The 20,742-nt window shown below is 38.8% G+C and overlaps 1 protein-coding gene across 2 annotated transcripts in view; it reads left to right on the top strand.

Moving 5' to 3' along the window:
* Nucleotides 1-19,334, top strand: part of LOC128086480 (cytosolic phospholipase A2 epsilon-like) — a 31,834-nt gene extending 12,500 nt beyond the window's left edge. For both annotated transcript variants that reach the window (XM_052695169.1, XM_052695170.1), the window contains 18 exons: nucleotides 1,114-1,250; nucleotides 2,171-2,302; nucleotides 3,757-3,797; nucleotides 4,787-4,829; nucleotides 5,335-5,392; nucleotides 5,847-6,013; nucleotides 6,131-6,217; nucleotides 7,334-7,371; nucleotides 8,218-8,365; nucleotides 9,190-9,326; nucleotides 9,694-9,916; nucleotides 10,275-10,389; nucleotides 11,510-11,647; nucleotides 13,063-13,170; nucleotides 14,396-14,587; nucleotides 15,337-15,503; nucleotides 16,385-16,571; nucleotides 17,203-19,334. In XM_052695169.1, coding sequence (XP_052551129.1) covers nucleotides 1,114-1,250; nucleotides 2,171-2,302; nucleotides 3,757-3,797; nucleotides 4,787-4,829; nucleotides 5,335-5,392; nucleotides 5,847-6,013; nucleotides 6,131-6,217; nucleotides 7,334-7,371; nucleotides 8,218-8,365; nucleotides 9,190-9,326; nucleotides 9,694-9,916; nucleotides 10,275-10,389; nucleotides 11,510-11,647; nucleotides 13,063-13,170; nucleotides 14,396-14,587; nucleotides 15,337-15,503; nucleotides 16,385-16,571; nucleotides 17,203-17,414 — 2,330 coding nt within the window. In that variant the 3' untranslated portion in view covers nucleotides 17,415-19,334. The remainder of the gene's footprint in view (nucleotides 1-1,113; nucleotides 1,251-2,170; nucleotides 2,303-3,756; nucleotides 3,798-4,786; nucleotides 4,830-5,334; nucleotides 5,393-5,846; nucleotides 6,014-6,130; nucleotides 6,218-7,333; nucleotides 7,372-8,217; nucleotides 8,366-9,189; nucleotides 9,327-9,693; nucleotides 9,917-10,274; nucleotides 10,390-11,509; nucleotides 11,648-13,062; nucleotides 13,171-14,395; nucleotides 14,588-15,336; nucleotides 15,504-16,384; nucleotides 16,572-17,202) is intronic.
* The last annotated feature ends 1,408 nt before the right edge of the window (nucleotides 19,335-20,742 follow it).

Raw genomic sequence — 20,742 nt, 5'->3', positions numbered from 1 at the left:
ATGTTACAGTGGCTCTCTGCTGTCTATTAATGATGCTCTTGATGCTGCTAAATGTTCATCCATACCAATGGGAATTGTGAAAAACTGAGTACATCTCCCAGAGCTTAGTGCAAAATTGGTAGGCGTGTAAGTAGAGCAGAAAGCAAGGAGATCTAGTATTCAAACAAAATGTCTGAAGTGAAAAGATCCATCCCTGGGAATTACTGTTCCCACAGTGATCAGTTTGTGAAGGCCATCATGCTGTGATATGTGTGCAGGAGAAACAGAGGCTACTGGGTTTATTTGTGTCTGTTGCTTCCACCAGTGGGCTTGAACAGAGAGCAGGAAGATAGCCCATTTGAGCCTATTTCTTCCCTTTGGAATTTTGTTCTTTAAGAAAAGGAAGAAACTTGAATACTGAAAGCAGAATTTCATCTTGGGTAACAGAGCCAGAAAGAAAGTAGAAGTAAGGAGGCAAAGAAAGAAGAGCAGTGGGAAGGTAGGAGTGAAGGAGAGCAGAAGATGGCACTCCAGACAAGGACAGTCAAGCTGTTGGACAGAACCTTATATATATATGTATATAAATAGAATATATACACCTACATACTACTATTATAAATGCTATACATGTTATTATAGATATTATAAATACAAAATATGCATATATACTTCTATATGTTACCTTCAAGATGATTTATGGAAGCTGGGTAAGACCAGAAGAGTTTTTGCTTTTCTCCGTAAGTGGATGTGCAAGCTCTGTTCCTCTGACCTGCCTGCAGAGTCCTTACCTGCTGCTGAAGAGTGCTTTCCATTTACCGTTACCATCATTTGTACTTCTCTTATGTAAGGATGCCCATACTTAGAATTAGGAACTTTTTGCATCTGCTTATTATTTTGTCTTATTGTGTCTGCTTATTTTATTAAGAACTGTCCGTGTGACAGAAAGTTTTGCATCTTATCATCTGTGTGCTTTTTCCCTCAGAGAAAATATCTTGGAAAAAGTTGCCTTACCTCGGGCATTTCTGCCTTTAAATAAATCACACTTGCTGTAGGTACCATACAGTCATTTTTTGTTGTTTTATGCAGCAATGGTTACTTTCACATTAACAATGCTCTGTTTCTTTCCCTGCTCAGTAAGCCAGGCTGATTGCTATGTTTCACTGTGGCTGCCTACAGCAGCAATCGAAAAGTGCCGCACCAAAACGATAAGAAACTCCAACGACCCAGTGTGGAATGAAACCTTCTACTTCAGGATCCAGAGTAAAGTCAAGGTAAGGAATCAAATCTGTCTGCCTGAAGATGTCTGAGTTTGGTCAGTCCTACTCCCTGTACTGTCCCAGGATGAGTTCCTAGAAACGTTCAATGATTCTGTTTAAATTGCTCATGGAGGCTTAGCTACAGAGTCTGGAGTTAAATTAGGACAGAAAACCTTAAACTTTAAATAAGCAATACCGATTCTGTAGAGTTTGTTGGAAATGATGTGAATATGAAGAGGTCATAGAATTCAGATTTCTTGTAGAACTCATTCTCCACATGGTCTTTCGTTGCAGCTCAACTATTATAATGTGAAGAGAAACAAGGTTTGGCATGTAACTGGTGTGCCATACAACTAATGTGCTGTTGAACACTGAGGAGGTGCAACAGCAGATAGCACCCACTTCTGATACATCCTCCCTAAGTATCTTCTCAGCAAAGTGGATGAATAAGCCTTCTGTGTACCCAGAAACATGTTGGAAGCATGTATTCTTTATATTTGAAGCGCCAATCTACAAAAACTGGCTTTTGCAGTAGTATGATGAAAAAATGGCTTTATTCAAGAGTGTTTATCTCAAAATGGTTCCTGTCTGTCTAGCTTTCATCATGAAATCTGGCCAGGTATTACTGGATGGTCAGACTGAGTGCTTTACTCAGGTTCTAGGGAAACTAAGGGACTTGTACCAGTTAGTGCAAAGTAGGTAGAGACTTCAGGAGATGAAGAAGCTGTCGTGTAAATATAGACAATGTATTACTCATGTTATAGCAGTTAAGCTGTACAGAGAAGAACACATTTTAAAATTACAGTATGTTTCTCCCAGGTGAGATGACAGTTAATTCTTCATCTTCTCACACACATCCTCACTACTCTTTCTTCTCTACAGCCAGTGTTGTCCAGACTTTAGAAAGTTTTAAACCCCTCTCCTTATCTTTCTAGAATGTGCTGGAGCTGACAGTGTACGACGAGGATTTTGCAACACCAGATGACCATCTCCTCTGTACACTCTTTGATACTGCTAAACTTCCAGTTGATAGAACAGTGCTCCTATATTTCAAGCCCAGCTCAACGGTGAGCTCTGTGAGATCAGTATCTGTAAGATCTGGCAGGAGGGGGTGGAGAGGGCACAGAAATTTGAGTTTTCAAGCCTCATCCATAAATTGTAATGTTTCAGTTTCCTGCTCTATGTATTGCCCTGCTTTGTCCTACTTCCACATCTCTGGCAAAGTCTATTGAGACCCTTCTCTAATGCATCTTCCATGAAAAAGTCCTTTTTGGCTACAGTTACTTAAATGCCAGAAGTCAGCATTAGTTGGTACTCCCATGATGGTATCCTTGTTTTATTTCCTGGGATTGAACTCAGGAATTGCTGCTCCAATTTTATTCTTCTTCAAAAGCTGTGTGACACCGAAAGGTTTAGAATACATCAACCAAGATACTAGTGGGGAGTTACAGAACAATTCCAAAAACTTGGGGTGAGATTTCTAAATCCACAGTGAACACTTATCCCAGTAATTGGTGTGTTAACTTCCACTCAAAATATAAATGTAAGTAAACACTGTGGTCATAAATCTGGGTTGGAAAGCCTGAGCCCCTGCTGGTGGTGTTTATATAAGTGATTAAGGAGCGAATGTCTGAAACAGTGCAGTATGCAGAGGAGGGATCTGACTGAGTTATCTCTGAGCCATACCAAGACTCTACAGCTACTGCAGAGTGAGTGGTCTGTAAAGATTTTTTTCCCATGTAATTCATAGCCAGTGTCCTCTGCCTCTTTGATTTTACCTACTGCTATATTGAAGCCATGCCAGGAAGGAAAGCTGAAGTAATCTCCTATTCGTATCTCTCTGCAGTTTGCTACAATGATACCTCAGCTGGTGAAAAGCCAGCCAACAATTGTTTGGCAATTAGTGCTGTTTCCAGGCTATGAATAACTGATTTAGCCATCTGTAAAATGGGAAAAAGAATCTTGATTTCCTTTGAGGTCTATAGATCAGATTGGAGAAATATCCTACAACTTCTTGCTACAAGTTGTTTCTGGTACCCAAACTAGGTCGCTTACAAATAACTCATAAATAAATATCAGCACTGCCTTACAGGGAGTTGCATAACTCTAACTAAATTACTCAATAATATCAGTCTTTTTTTACTATGTTAGAAGCGATGACTGGAAAGTACCTTTAACTTCCAAGCTAATAGCAAGGACAATTCATCATTGCTAAATAGAACCAGGAATAGGTAGGAGGGAAAAGCAGAATTCAAATAGCAGAACAAGTTGCCAGCTGTCTTACTGGAGCATTTTCAGTAAGAGATAAAAAAAGATTGTTTTGATATAGCTAGTAGAAGGAAGTAGGAGAGGAAGGAATCACTGAACTATTAAATGGTTGTTTCCAACGTTCCACATTGGTATCTTTATCACAGGCTGTACACTGCAACCAATTACTTCAATACTTCATAATTGTTACCTGGGTTTAGACAAGGGAGAAAGCATCACACTACTTCCTTTAATTTCCTGTTCTTGTTTTCAGGCCAAGGAGGAGCTAGAGGTTGAATTCAAACTGGAGACATTGTAAGTGATAATGTTGATTCTTTAAAAAATCTGGTAGTGATTATTTGCTAAAACACAGAAACAGCACTAAATCCCACACTCTGTGGGATTTCTGTTAAAAAGAGACAGCATTTTTTCTTCAATACCATTACTGCTCTGCTGGAGTGAAACACCTGGCTGATTCCTGGCAGCTTGTTCTGTATGTAGCTGCTCTCAGAGCACATTTCCCAGCATTATCTCTCCCATCAACAGTGTCAGACCTTGTCGTCTGCAAGACGATTTCAGAAGGCTTTCTAAGTGCATACATGTAAGCTTATGTCTGCATGCAATTGTATCAGTCTTTTCAAGCCTGTTTCTGTTTAAGCACTGGGCAGACTTTAATGCAGAACCGTTATAGTTAGGTTTCCTTTGTATCTTTAAATTTTCCACTTGCAGCACCATTTTGCTCCTACAAATTCTCTTTCTTCCCTGCCCAACAAAATGCCATTTTGTTTAATATTCTAGTAAAGGGCTTTTCCACCAGCATGATCAGATTTTTTTTCCATTCACATTCTCTACTCCTTTGATTATATTTGCATATCAGCAAGTACATAGAGCTGTCCTTCCTTCAGGGATATGCCGGTGTTTTAGCAAGTTCTTGGTGGAAATCTGTGCTTTGCATTACAATGACAGGAACAATTTGACTGCCTGACTGCCTAATCAAAGATTTCATTTTAGATGATCAAGATGCTACATTGAAAACAAACAAACAAACAAACAAACAAACAAAACCAACAACAACAACAACAACAAAAAAGTAGTCATGATGTGTGTCATTCAGCTTTGGTACTGGGACAAATGCCCTTGGAGCAGTACTCAGTCCAAGCAAGTATAGAAAGGAGCTTCTTATGTAGCTGCAGGGGTCCCTCTGGCCCTCACCCTTCTAAAAGGGAGAAAGAGCAACATCATGAACAAAGATAGGTGGGCATTTGTTTGATCTAAAAAGCTATGTTTTTCTTTTTATATCAAAGGTCTGGTCCATATGAAAACATTGCTACAAATGGAGTCTTAGTGGTATGTGTCTTTTTCTTAAGAAATCGTCTGTAACTATTTACTTAATACGAAGTAGGAAAGCCTGGGGGTTAGCAAAACTGTGACCTAGTAGATAGCCGATATGCCATTCTTTCTTCCTCCTTTCCTGTTAAGGTAATTTGAGAGTGGAATATTTTATTTCTGTGTTCACTGGAGAATGATTATGGTATCCAATTATTTAATGTCTGCTCTGTATTTCAAGCCACACACTCTTTCCCTCCATTTCCATCTGGTACTCCTTCAATAACATACTGCTGTTTATTTAAGCACAGTCATAAAGAGACTGTTAAGCCACTTGTTGATAACTAGCTCATTTCCTCCATGGGAGATGAACCATGCCTGGTGGGTAAGCTCAGCACTAGACAAGCATACTTACTTAGTGTGAAAGAGATGTGAATTCCATAAAACAAACAAGCCCCCCAAAACACTATTAAAGGCAATGCTTTTTCAGAAAATGTCATGATCTTTCTCACCTATTCTTTTACAGTGTCGTGAACTTTGTTGCTTAGAAGTGGAAGTGAATGAAAAGCAGCAGAAAAAGTCAAGTAAGTTTATTGCTTTGGTATCTAACAACAGTCTACTAGTGAGAGGATGCCTATTTCATGCAACATTTTGAGTTGGTGAAACAAATATTATTTGCATTATTCAGTGCAATTAGCACCAGGCAAATTCATTATGTTGTTATATACTTTGATGACTGCATCCCGTAATCCGTTAGGTATATGCCAACAAGACCACTTCAAAGTTGATATCTCACTTGTATGTAACAGTAAGAATATGTAGAGTCCTCTCTTTAAGAAAATAGTCTCAGTTTTGCTTTTTTCCCTTTGCTACTTGCACTCCTTTCAGATTGCTTTCCATTAGGCAATGTTGTGGTCCAAACTCTACAACTGTGGTATCTGCACTCCACCTTTAATCAAGGCAGTACAATTTCCCAGTTTAATCATACTGACTTTGTCATATACTTTGTTCTGTGTGTTGCTTTTTCTTTTTTTTCAGAGAAGGAGCTTTCCCTTACTGTGAAAGGATCCTTTGAAGGGACACAGGATATCACACTGGGCCCTGATGGAGTGGTCAGCCCATCAGGTCCTACCAAGTTCCACTATATCAAGTATGCTGAGCCAACGTTGGATGTCATGTTGCCAAAGAAGAGGCGCTACCACCCTGTACGTTGGAAGTGGCCTTAATGTTGAACTGACCATGAATTGCTCTCTAGAAGGTGGGAGGAGCTGGAGAGGGCAAACCTGTGACTGTTTTTGTCCTAAAGCATGTTGTTTTCCCAGTGGACCTGCAGGTTCAGTACAGAAACAGGATCCCCAGTGCTGATGCTGAATTCACTGCCTATGGGAATGAAAACGACAATTGCAGAGGTGAGCATCACTTCCTTGAGGAACAAAATGTCACTCAAGAAGAAATCATTTCTTCTTCAAGCCCCCCTAATACTGTCCCACAGGAGTCCCCGTAAATAGCTACCAAAAGAGTGAGGAATATTCTGATTTTTTCTCATGCCGCTAACAAACAAGAACTCTGTTCCTCTGGCTGTTTTCTCCATTTGTCTCCATCATGTGCCAGTAGCAGATAGAGTGACTTTCAAAAAAATATTATGATTTCTTCACTATATATCTCCATGTTCATGGATCCCTGTTTTGCTTAAGGTCTGAAGAGAGATTTCCCTTTGAACACAAGCTATGGAAAAGAGAATAAATCTGCCTACAGTAAATTATTTCCTTTAAGGGACTGTATATAAATTGTATTAGAAATATTAAATTTAGTGTATGAGTTTAAATTATGTGATAAGAATATTGCTTAAAGTAGGTATGGTTGTATAAAGCAATGAAATTAATTGAAAAAAAAAAGTAATAAGAAGTAGAATAAGGAGCAAATCCTTGTTTTAAAATATTGTGTTACTGTGAAGAAACACCTACAGATGTCTAGGGAAAATCTCACGCAAAGAAGTGAGAGAACATCAGATTTCAGGGCCATTAAAGCATCCCCCTAGAACAGAGCACTCTTTGCCAGTTAAATAACAGTATGAAAGTTGCAATAATAATTTTAAGGCAAAGTTAAATCTGAGAAACAGTGAGTGCAGAATTGCAATCTCTTCACTGCAGGTCTGTGGGCAGGAAGTCAAAGATCTGTTGCATGTCAGAGCCTAAAGAATGGGAAGCATAAAAGAAGTGGTATTTCAGGATGCTGCAGAAAGTTCATTCATAACACAGGAAATTGGACCTACTGCACTAATCTCAGCATCCGTTGTATGAAGTTTGTTAATGTGTCCTGGAAGAACTTGGGATCTGTGGGTAGGAATATTCCACTGAGGACAGATGAATGGTCTTGAAAATATATGCAAAAAATCTCAGACATTTGACTTAGTTATTGCCAGGCTTTGCTGGAGTATAAGTCAAGCAATGACCCCAGGAGAGAAAGGGGAAAAAGAAACTTTAAAATGAAAACAAAAACATACTGTTTATATATTTATTTTTCAGGAGAAAAGATTTGATTTGAATGTGAAAGCAGAAAGATGGTAAGGGGTACTCTACTCCTAAAGGTTTGAGCTATTGATTTTGACATTGTTTAAACCACATGGAAAGAATATAAGCAAACTGAAAAACATGTGCAGTATATTATATATAATTAGGCTTGGAATTTTACTTTCAGCAATAGATGTTGATTATTATGTATTTATCTTAGCATTATTTTGACTTTGACCACATAATATTATTTTTTATTAATTTCTGTCTATGAAATTCAGAAAAATAATAAATTTGACTTAAAAAAAAATGAAGCAAAAAAGCAAAAGAGAGGACCCAAAATTGAACTCTTCGGGAAACATGAAGATGTTTCATGTTATCCATAACCGCATGTAACACACACCACTGGGCAATCTGATCTTTTCTTTTTGTGCATAACTAGAAAGCAAAACAGAAAAGTAATTTAATTCTGAATTCAGATTTTTCTCCTCAGCGATGCTCACCGCTAGAGGGGGATACGCTCCCACTGGAGCTGCTCAAAAGCCAACATTGGAAAAACTGTTCTTAGATTTGCAATGAGAAAACATAGACTGAAATTCCTCGTGAAAGGGGAAATCAATATACTCATTTTAGAACATTTGAATAGATTTTTGAATTTTGTAGTTCTTTTAGTTTTAGAATATATATGTATATTTCATTTTAAAATGCTGTATATTATTTTCCAATTAGTTATTGCTAATTGGTATAGAATGCCACTGGTTAAGCTTACTAATTTTAATATGTTTTTCTTTCTTTCAAAAATAGTTAGAATATTCTCATGTTCCTATCACATTATCCTTGGCTCTATCTACCTATATGAGTTTATTGATATGTAAAATATGTGCCTGTGTTTATCTTAGTAACTGTTCATGCCAGCAAGACCTGGACATGCGCTTTGGGTTTGACTTATGTTCGGATGAGAGGGCTTTCCTGGGCAAAAGGAAGAAGTATGTAGCGAGCGCGATGAAAAATGTTTTTCACCTACAAGAGGATCTACAGGATCATGAAGTATGTGTGTGTGTGGTGGGGGTGGATCTTGAATTTCTAGCACCTTTGTGTACTCTTCTAGAGGAGAGGTCAGCAAAATGGGTCACACATCTGTTCTGTATCTTTGCTGCTAAGTTCTATTATTTCAAGAAACAGCAGTTGCAGTAGTTCTATCCTACTTGACTCTCAATGTGCATTTTGTCAGACCTGAGGTGTATCCATCCCTCCCATCCTATTCTATAGTTGGCTTGATTCATAAATACTATGTGCATATTAAACACATTAAATAGTAAAGATTTCTTCCAGTGTTCAAATATCACAATTTCTGAAAGCTTAGGATAAACATCTCCACTGAATACATGTTATAGTGTCTTCCTTTTCTTGCAACCCTGAAATTCTGCAAAGTAAATATCCTGTGCAACTTAATGTTAGTGATGAATAACAAGGTTGATGAGAGTTGTTCAGCAACAGTGGAAGTATTTCTTCCTGAGGCTGGCACTCTTTCAAAAATGTGTAGTAGATTCATGAAACAGAACAGAGTGGCAAAGGGATGGAAATATAGAGAAAACACATGGTCACCATCAAATAAAGCTTTTTTTCTTGTTCTCCTGTGCCCTCATTTGGTCTAAAATAAATATGGACAGGAACCCAGGTTTTAGATGATCTCTTAACATGTATTTATAAAAAGGGAAGCAGAATTAGTAGTCATTGCTGTTTCAGAGCCTGTCTTTCCAGAATGGGACCCAGGCTTTTAAATTAGGATCAGCCTGGGAGCAGTGGCCAGACCCCATGGCAATCTGTTGAGTGCCATCAGTGTGACTGTCCCATTCTCCTCTGTCCAACAGGTCCCTGTTGTGGCTGTCATCACGACAGGTGGTGGACTAAAGTCTATGACAGGACTGTATGGCAGTCTCATGGGACTCAAGAAATTAAATCTCCTGGATTGTGTAACCTACATCAGCGGGCTGTCTGGCACCACATGGTAAGGCCAGTTCATGCAAGAGAGTAGACAGGTCTTTTTGAGAGTGATGCTCCTGCATGGAGTTGCTGTCACACAGCTACTGATTGCTAACAGTGAGGAGCCTGGTACTGGAAGTGGTAACCTACTCCAAAAAATAATAATTCACTCTTATGTTAAAGCAATTTTTAGGCCCTCTTCTTTTGAAAGTGAGCTTGAAAAACTAAAACAGTTACTAAGGATTTGGAAAGCTCGTTCAGCTAAATAGAGCACCAAAAATAAAGTTTGTACAAACAGAAATAAATCCCTAAATGTAGACCTATGTTCCCAGAAAGTTTGAAGCCTTCTTTTGATCCTTTTAATTCTTCTTATCTGTCTTATCTTTCTCCAGGACCATGGCCAACTTATACAGGGATGCCTACTGGTCACAGAAGGATCTCGACTCACATATTAGTGAAGCCCAGAAACAAGCAACCAAATGCAAGATGGGCTGCTTCTCTATGGATCGCATGAAGTATTACAACAAGCAGCTATGCCAGCGGAAAGAAGAGGGATACAGGACATCATTTATTGATCTCTGGGGGCTTATGATTGAATACTTACTGAACGATGGGGTATGACACATTCTCTTTCTTAGAGAGCTGCTTTTACTTATTATTCTTATTTCTGCTGAATTGAGAGAAAATTTGCCTGTCAGTTCAAAGAATATACCTCCAACTAAAGCAAAGTTCTCCTTGTCAATAAATGCTCGGACATTTTTTTTTTTTTTCAATAATCTCCAAAGTGTATGTCAATAGAACAAGTTGTGAATGCAGCCTAATTTGGCAAGTGCCATTAGATTCTGGCTAATCTTTAGATAAAATTAGATGTGTTCTCAGGCAATTTACCTGAAGTGCGGATTGTACATACAGAAAGAGTTTGAGACAAGTTGTTTCCACCTCTTCTGACATAACAGTTTTTCTTCAAAACCAGAAAGACCCCCACAAACTTTCTGATCAACGAGAAGCGCTGTGTGATGGCCAGAACCCACTGCCCATCTATGTTTCAGTCTGCGTCCGGGACAACTACAGCACTCAGGATTTCAAAGGTAAAGGCAATATTTCAGCTCCTGTGGTGCTAAAACTGGCAACTGGATTCCTGTGATTTGATTTGCTCTTCTCTGCTTGGTAGCTCTGGTCTGTTTGCTGTTTTATAGAGAAATAGCCATTACCTCAATACAATTTTAGTACAAGAGTTATTACAGATCAGCTATTTCAATATTTTTGACACAGAGAATCAAAATCCTGCCAGAAAAGCCATTTTGGAGATATTAGATGGAGCACCAAGAGTAAAAAATTATTGAATATGTCTGAAAATCAAATTTTGCCTTTTGTAAATGCCCATATCTTAAGTGCTTCATTTTTTAAATATTAAGAAAGACCTCATGGTTGTAATAAGGACTGGAAAAGCATCTGGCCTACTTCCAACTGAATCTTTTTCTTTGCTCATTATTTTGATTAGTTTTTTCATAAGCAGAAAAAGTTAGATTGTGGGAGAAAAGGGGGAAAGTAAATTCATATCAAATTTTTATGGTTGAGGTGAAAAACAATGAATCACGTGAATGAAAATTTGGTCTACAGTCTCTCTGTCCCAAACTTCGCTCATACTGCAGTCATATCAGTCAGCTGCTCCTCATTACGAGAAGACATCCAAGAAAGTAAAAAACTAGTACTATCTTCCTTACCTTACACAGGGTGTATGGGTGTATAACTAGCCACTTACAACAAACTCGTTCTTCTAGAGCTGAGTATCCATATTTGAACATACCTGAATTATTCAAGGGAAAAAAATGCATCCTATTAACTATACTGGTAACAGTGAAGGTACTTCCACCTAGAGGTGATGGATGCAAGGGCAGAGTGAAACCCAATGCCTGCTGGATTGGTGCAACATGTGAGGTGTTAATGGCTGGAGCCTTGCCATGCTCACTACGTACACTCTGATGCCACCGTCACTGGGCAGACTGCTTCTGCCTCCCTGCGATTAAGGAAACCCCATTGCCACCACGTCTGAGCTCAGTTGCCTGGCTCTGCAGGTGGCTGTTTATCAGTTAGGCTTTGCAAAGACAGCACAACAAACAGAAATCTGACTGGTTTATGTCCTAGCAGCTCCATACCCAGCTGAGAGCCCAAGAAAGCTCAAAGCGTCCTTTTGTGTTGGTGTTACAGAGTGGGTGGAGTTCACCCCCTATGAGGTGGGGCTGCTGAAGTATGGTGCATTCATCCCTGCGGAGAATTTTGGAAGCAAGTTCTTCATGGGACGCATGTTAAAAAAACTGCCCGAATCCCGGATCTGCTATCTGCAAGGTGAAGTGTTTCATTCCTCTGGCTCTTCAGGGGGTGGCAGAGCACATGGACATTTCTGGTCAGACCTACTGACCTCTGCTATATAGAAGGATCACCTTCTAGAATGGAGGTGCATTATAGTTTAGCCAAAAGTTTACAGTAAGAGATGTCTTATCCTTTTTTATTTTGTTGTTTTCTTATTGCTGTCCTGGTATGCTTAAACTTTCTGAAATTCTGTGTTATTGATGAAATCCATAAACCTCCTTCTTCCATTCTAAGGAATGTTTTACACTGATTTTCTATGCTTCTGATTCTTCTCAGAATGCACTCCAATTTACAGATGTTTCGACACTGCAGGAAACACGCAGCTGCACTTCCACTGTGAGATATGACATTAATGCCACATAGCGAAACCTACGTGCTAGAGATGTAGGCTGCCCAAGATTACAAATGAGACCAGAAGCAAAAGGGTTTCTGAATCCCTCTGGTCAGTGCCTGAGTTGTACTGATGGGTTGCGTCTAAAGGCAATCAGCTACTTTAACAAGGAATTGGAGTAGTCAGAATTGATGACATACCAACAGATGAACACAGAGCAAGTTTGGTTTCAGTCACCTCTTCTTACATTCACGCTGCTTATAAGCTCCTTGATTTTAGTATGCTATGACATTAAATAGCCAGTACCCCAGGGAATATTGTTGAAATGCTGGCTCTCAGTTTGGTCCATTTTACCTGCTCCACCACAGGAAAATTCATTTTCTAATTACTGGATATGCTGCATTGGTTTCTGTGTCCCACTGAAAAATAGGAAGTACAATTGATCAGAATATATACTTAAATTTACAATGGCAGATGAAAAAGTGGCATTGTTGGGGCTGTATTTTGTCAGCAAAGCCATCAGTTCCCTTGTGAAAAGTCTGAGAAGAAAAGTCCTGGATAGAGGAAAGAGTGTACAGCAGAGCAGAAGCCCGTGCAGTATGTGAATACTTAAATAGTAAGGTGTGCGTTTTTCTCTTACAAACCAAATGGCTGAACAGGCTTTTCCTCCCTCTGTGAAATGATTCATGGCTCACAAAAGGTGACCAGAGTGTCTGTAGAAAAAGACGATCTGCAATAAGAAAGACAGTTTTTTAATATATTTTTGTGAAGTCTGCATTATCTGAGCTCTTAATTTTCTCCTTGAGTGGGTTTTGCTCTTTTTCTTCTCTCCCACTCTGTTATTTCTTTACTGTGCAGCAAAGCCATGCAGTAGATGAGGCACAGAACTGACATTAACAAAAATAGAGGTCACTGAGGTCTATAGAGAAATTGGACAGCCTCAATGTTTGGAAATATTTCAGATACAGACATTCCAAAATGAATCTAGGAGATCAAAAGAAAAGGAAAAAAAGAGTTTATTGTTAAAATGTGTTCTAATGGTCAATAATTCTCTTTATAGGTATGTGGAGCAGTATTTTTTCTGTGAACCTCTTACAAATCTGGGGACTGTCACACAGTTCAGAGGATTTCTGGAAGAGATGGACTCAAGACAAAATTGATGAAGTTGGTGAGAAAGTTTTAGACCTTTCACTAATGGTCATTTAGTCTTCTGAATGCCTTTTGGTATCATATCTTTCAACTAGAATCCAGAATCATAGGATCCTTATAAAAAAAAAAAAAAGGCAACTTCCTCTCCCAACCTAAGAACTAAGAGGAAAAGAATAAATGGGGAAATAGTGCTGTAATTATTAAACTTATGAAAATGCTATTGATTGAAAGGTTCAATCTTTACTTGGAAGATTTACAGGGGTCACACATATCACAGGAAATGTTTTGTTATTGCTCATTATCACTCAGACATGTTCAGACTCAGAACAAAGACTCTGTATCAGAGTGTAAAGTTATTTTTACTTCCAGTGCAGGAAATCAACCTGTATATCAACTGGCTGATCAATATTTCCTGGATTTTTATTTCATTACTCAACACAGTAATTATTACATTGGATTCATCCTGGCTTCGAGATAAATGAGGCCCAGAGGGTGTTTTCTGAAGCAATACAAAAACCACAATATTATTGCTAAATCATTCAACATGATGGTAGCTCTGATTGAACACATCCTGAAAATAAAGAAATACATGTGTGCAATGATAGAAACTGCAAGATCTCCCCTGTTGCACTCTCAGCCACCAGATCTGGCATAGCAAGTTGTGATTTCAAGAAACCACCCCTTGTGTCATTTCTGCTTCTCATCCACATATGCCCCCATGTAGTCACCCTGGAAACTTCCTGTAATTTCTGAGTGTGAATGTATTTCCCGGGATATGCTCATTCTACTGATTAAGCATATACTCATGTAGCAGTGGGTTATTATAGGGTAGAAGCTGTCATCTATTGTGGTAAATCTTGTGATGCCTTTCTATTGCCCATCTGACTGAGTGGGAGCATATGCTTTAGCCCCATTTTGCCCATACTTACTTTACTTCATGGAATCTTCATGTGTGGATACACAACTTTCCTTCTGACTGAAGGAATATTCTCTGAATTGTTTGGTTCCCTTAAGGTCTCCTTTTTTCAGGACTAAAGATTGCTTCTGATGAGCCATCTTTAGGCCAGACCTCAAGATCACCAGCAAATCTTTGTGCAGCAGCCCCTATTCTGCTCCAGAACAGGTTTTTGTTTGTTTGGTTTTTTTTAGAGTATGTTCAGTGAAACTCTGAGATCTCTTACATGCCATTCCAACCAGAAACAAAAATGAATTAGTTATTCATTAACATTTCTCTCCTTCTCTAGATGAAGACCCAGTGTTGCCTACAAGGCCCCATGAGCTAAGGACTCGCATGTACACCCCTCCTGGCACCCTATCCAGTGCTCTTCGGGGTGCTTTAACCGATCGCTTCTCAGTTGCCCAGCATCACAATTTCCTGAGGGGTTATCAGCTGCATAATGACTACTTTGAAAATGAGCACTTCTGCCAATGGAAAGGTAAAAAGAACTTAAGAGACATCATATCCAGGTGGTGTTGGGATGAAATTTTGAAAGAAATCTATTGACAAGGGAAAAAAACCTAAAACAAATTATCTTTTTTTTTAAATGGTGAGAAGAGACAAAGAGTTGCCAGGTAATTTAAGTTTGCTTTAAAATGTAAGCATGTGCTTATGTGGTTTATCTGAGATGTCTGTGGACCCTACTGAGAGGGTAGGCTCGATGCCAACAGAACAAAATTTAAAGTAACAACGAGAATATGGAAAACACCTTAATTCAGCAAGGCTGTGCCTCTAACTGCAGATGTGACTGAAAAAATCCCAGAAAATATGAATGATGAGAAAAAGCCTGAAAGAAATGGGGCTTTCTAGTACAAAGAGAAGTGGAAGGAGAGCGAACCACAAATCTACATGTAAAAAAGGAAAAGGATATTTTGTTCTTCATATCAGTGATGGACACAACATGAAACAATGATTGAAATGAGAGATTTAATTTAAATATTAGAAATAGCTTATGGATGGCAAATTATTAAAATAGATTACTTGGAATCTCAATATAGAACATTTTTAAGAATAATTTTTAAGAATATGAATTTGGGTGGTACTTTGAGGTCCCTCTCGTGTCTATTTGACATTTATCTATTGCAACAATGAAAGGTCTAAGAGATGGCTAGTTCAACTTTGTGGGTTGTTTTTCCCATCAAAATAACAACAAATCAGTTCTTATCCCAATAAATATTTTCCTTTTAGACACTGTGTTAGACTCACGTCCCAATGAGCTGATGCAAAATCCTGATCACCTGGGCATGATAGATGCTGGATTTTTCATCAATACCAGCAGTCCACCGCTTTTAAGACGACAGAGGGAAGTAGATGTCATCATATATTTAAGTTATACTACTGGATCTCATACATCGGTAAGGAGGATCATGTTAAGTTATGCTGTCTCAATTTGTTTGCCTATAGAACCTAGAACTACTCATTAATTCAGCTGCTTTGTTTTTAACTTCTGTATTCCCTTCTTCAAATGCTAGAAGAGGTCAGTGATTTCTTCTTCAAGGAAAGGAGAAATGAATCTGCTGAGTGACCTAAATCCTCATTTCAAAAGCTGTGATGTCAGCCCTGTATTTAAATACACTCCTTTTCAAATTATCTTGCTGTTAGAGGATGTAGCTTCAAAACACCAGTTTCATGGGGATAAATTTAATTAGCTGTCTATAAAGGCTTGGAGAAAAATAATTTGGGTCTTTATAAACTTAGTTTAGTCAGAAATGTAGTGTTAAACATCTTTGCCTGTTTAGTTGAAAATGCACAATATACCATAGTACTCTAGTCTTTCCTCAGTAAAATATTTATCTATGTGCCATAATGCCTGCACAGACAAAATTGCACATTCAAACTTCGTTATCTTCTGGCTTCCTGGCTTCTAAGCATGTAGTAATATATCTTACACTTTTTCTTGCTGTGATTTATTTTTCTGATTAATTCTATGGAGTATATCAAACACGGGCATTTCCACTTTTAACACTACTTGATTTACCCCTTCTGTTAATTTCTTCTGCTTTTATAAAGCTGAATCCTGAATGAAATCTGCAACTCTGTTATTGAGATGAAATCTTGAGATTAGTAATCCATGTGGTACATTAACACGTGGGGTAGCTATGTGTATAACAACCCTTGATAAGAAGGAACCCACTCTATGGCTCCATGTCACTAAACATTAGTGATAGATATTCATTTTGGGGCCTCAGGACAGCCAGGCTGAACTCTAATGCAGATCATATTTGTGATACTCCAGACTCTAGATAAGGCGTGCAAGTATTACTCGGAGCAGAAAATCCCATTCCCAAAAATTTCTTTGACTGATGAAGATAAGAAAAACCTGAAGGAGTGCTACATCTTCCAAGATTCAGATTCGCCACGATGCCCTATTGTGATTTTTCTTCCGCTTGTGAATGATACCTTCCAAGAGTACAAAGCACCCGGTAAGATACAGGGGCAAAGAATTAAACAAAAGGCAGCACTACCCACTTTCCTGACACTAGAGGCTCCCACTCTTCTTCTGCCCAGGCCACCTGCTTTGTATTTGTCTCCTTTACTGACAGTTGTTAGAATACATTTGCTTTACTTCTTGGTAAGCAGGGAGGTAGAATTCAAAATTCTGCTTTTGCTGAATTTGGGAGACATGAAAAATGCAAATGCAGGGATGGGTCCAGGTGGCAAGCTCCTTAAGACTAGAATCAGGATGCTATTCTGTAAGTAGCATCTTCCTTTCGATCATCCAGGTCCCAGTTGCTCAGGGGACCAATTGTGTACAGGTGCATTGGCAGTGGTGACTGGAGAGCCCACTGAAGCTGATATCCTTGTCTGAACCGTGATTTTAATGAAACAACTGTTGAGAAAGCTACAGATGAACATTATAATGCTGTCCCTCACTTTTCTGCCCTCATTGCTCTGGGCGCACTTTAACAAGAGGCAGCCACACGTGACTGCATTATTGGTGCATTTAAACTCTGAATTCTCTCCTGGAAGAAAGACTCCCTCTTTCTTCTGCTGTGGAACTATCTCACTGCTGACTGAAGATACGTCACGTCAGCAACTTCTCTTTTTCTACAGGTGTCAAGCGCTGTTGCTCAGAGATGGAGGAAGGAAAACTTGACCTGACCAGTCGGTGTTCCCCTTACTGCATGTTCTCAGTCAGGTATACTGATGAGAATTACCGCCGGCTGCTGAACCTCAGTGAATACAACATCCTGAATAACTCACAGATGATTATGCAAGCCTTGCAAACAGCAATGCAAAGGAGGAGGCAAAACACGTGCTGCTAACTATCCAGCTGTCTATATCTTCTCAGAGCAGTTTTTTCATGCTCTAGCACACAGGAGGAACACAGCTTTTTGAACACTGGCTGTTCTGTGCTACAGAAAGAAACTGCCCCATGTGGCTCAACGGGGTTTTTTCATTGCTGTGAAGTGGCTTCTTAAGGCAAGGACATTGCCTGGGAGATCTTTACATATGCTATGTTCCCTAAAGTAAGGTTGTCTCTAGAGCACTCTTTACAAAATTCTTGTTAGATTTTTAAAAATAGTCTTATTTTAAGCCTAATTTATTTTATGACAGATAAGAAAAACGTTTTCTAATGCCAAGGTGCTATAGCAATACAACGTAGCTAACACACTGACAGGCCACAAGAGAGGGATATGAATATGAATGTCTCCTCCCTACAATTTCTCTTCATGTATCAAACATGTATCAAACCTGGAAAATGAAGAAAATCCTGAGACCCAGTTGCAATCTGGCATCAGATCCCTTAGTCAACTCTATTTTGCAAGTATTTTGAAGAGCAGCCAGGGGTTAGAAAGGTAACAGGGACAAGTGTGTGCACACAGCCAGTACTGTGAATCATGTCCATCTCCTGAGGAATCTTGAGCTGTGAATGTGTCACATATAGATCAGAAGGAAAAACCTAGGAGGAAGCAGCATATGATTTTTCCAGCATTGGTTATTGTTTTTTTTTCCCCCAGCAAAAAGTCTAATTTGGCTACATCAGAATTTCCTCTGAATTTCTGTCAATTTTTATTGTTTGTATTAAAATAAAAAAAATCAAGATCTTATTTTGAATCTTTAAAAATAAAAAACACTGGGAAATTTTTCCCAATTGATTTATTTCTCATATCAAACTTCCTTTCTTAAATCAAAAGTACTTGAAATGAAAATATTATACTTCCACTTGAGAATAAAAACTTTTATTGCTTAATTCAAGGGAATTCGCATAATTATTTCAGGACACACACTCATCAGCAAAAACTGCTCATTTGTTCACTTCTACCAAAATGTGCAGACAAGAAAGAGAGAGTTAATAGTTTGCAATAACTAAGACCATCTTAAAAGAACATGAACAGGCCTTCTGTAGAATCCAGCACAAATATACCCATACCATTTGTGGCAGGTTTGCATTTTCAATCTTTCTTCTTATTTCCTTTTATGGAAAATGACTTTTCTGAACTCTTGAAAGTGCTGAGGATGAGTTGTAAAGATTATTAACCTATAAAAACCATTGCATTCCAAGAGAAAATCAAATTGAAGATTCCCTTAAAAGAGACTATTCTTGAAGAAAATCTATTAACTAGACAAGTTAACTAGATGACCTAATCTGAGACTAAAATAAACCACGGAAAAGTGCTTGGTAAGTTGAAACGTTTTTGAGTTAATATTTTCTATAACACCTTCATTTTGAAACATAAACTTCCTTTTAATAGATAGCCTACCTCATTAGCCTGGGGAATCTAATCTGAAAGCTTCATTAACAATCAAATAACCTGCTTGGTTTGGTGCAAAATGACTCTTTTAGGATTTTCATTTTGGCAAGAAAAAAGACAAATTTTATTTACAAATGAGTTTGAAATTACTTTTCCAATACTTCTATCATTGAGGATGTCAAGTAAAACTACTTTTTTGTGCATCTATATTATGACATTGAAAAGCTAAAAGTCAGAGCGTACATTTTTACGTATAAAAATCTTTGAGTTTTGAATGAATACACTCTTACACGCTTTTTTACTGTTCTATGGTAGTTTCATGAGTCATATTCTGAAATATGGTGCTTTGTGCTCTGTATATAACCCTGGGAATTACCTCCTTTGGAACATGAAATCTCCGATATGAAAAAATAGACAGATTTTTCTGATAAAATCATCTCCGGCTCTGAGGAAATACTGGCTACATAAAAATCTTTTGTGTTAACAATATTGGACAATAAATGCCGTTTTCAAAATGGAAATTCTGCCCTGCTCCACATATTCAGGCATCTTGGTGATATGCTCTAGGTTCACAGTGTGTTCCTTGTTCCAGGAAAGTGAAACTGTTGTTAGTGAAGAACATTACAGTTTCCCAAATGCTTGCTGTGAGCATCGTGAACAAGGAGATGACTGTAGGGCTACAAAGTGAGCCACAGTCCCACCTCGCCTGCAAAGGGCCATATCTGATATGGACTGCCACTTGTCAAAATGGAGGAATAATGACTGCTCCTTTCCCACACCAGGGGAAACCTCAGTCTTGCATTGCCTCAGCTGACATACTTAGTTTGGAATACCCCCAACGAATTTAGTTCTCCAATGGGTTTGTATCCTTTCCTTCTGATCTTGGCCAGCTGTGAGCATCACCCCTGGTTTCTCCCACCTGGTGTGCCTAATTTTCTGGGGGATGAGTGATGGTACAGCCCAGAGCCACTGTGTTCGAGGGTTTTTTGGTCATTGGCACTGTGGGAGTGATGTTTTCAGAGCTTCAGTACTGGTTTATAGCAAGCTTTCCAAAAAGGTGTCAGAATAATGCACTGACTTTAACCATAGCTGGAGGATGCTAGTGTTGCCAAGAGTTTTCTCTGACCTAGTGAAAAATGCATTTCATCAAACTATAACTGCAGCTGGCACATGTAGATAGACACAATTCTTCACAGCATTGCGAAACAACACGGCCTAAAGCAAAAATTTATTCTACTGAGTCGTCTTTGATGATGGTGATAGTTTGCATGAGAACGTGCAGTGTGGGAATGTGCATGGGAATTGTGTTTGTTAGTAACTATATTTAACAAATAAGCTAAGAAATGCTCAGGACATAGCTAACTTTTTGCTCTTAGGCATTACTCCAGAACAGGGAAACAAAAGCATTCCCTTCCTCCCATAATTTTGATCTGTTATGATGTGCTGAAGATGCAGCAGCTTTTGATGCCCTTTTAAATCCTTTCCCAGTGAGCTGAAGGCTATGCCAGCATAGGGGTTAGCTGGGTTCTAGGAGAAGCAGAGGCAAGGTTTGCAGCTGAACCCAAGAGCTCTACATTGGTGATAAATCTTGTGTCTGGATGGCAAGGTTCACTGGGTCAGGCACAGGAGCCAGATTACAGTCAGAATCAGCCTGAACTGGAAAGCAGCACCAGAGTATTCACAGGGGTGGAGTTAAGGAAAGTCATTGCTTCAGGACTCTTTGTCTTAATAGTGGTGATAATAATGAGCCATAGGAAAGGAGGGGAAGAGGATACAACTTCCTAGGAAGAGACCCATCCTGGCTGGGCCTGGGCTGAGTAGAGACAAAACAACCTATGAGTGTGTCTGCTCTGCACTTTTAGACTTGAGATGGCAAGGATAGGTGGTACAGAATCCC

This window comes from Tympanuchus pallidicinctus, unplaced genomic scaffold, assembly GCF_026119805.1.
Source record: "Tympanuchus pallidicinctus isolate F22 unplaced genomic scaffold, pur_lepc_1.0 scaffold3, whole genome shotgun sequence".
NCBI lineage: Eukaryota > Metazoa > Chordata > Aves > Galliformes > Phasianidae > Tympanuchus > Tympanuchus pallidicinctus.
This window is presented reverse-complemented; position numbering and strand designations above follow the sequence as displayed.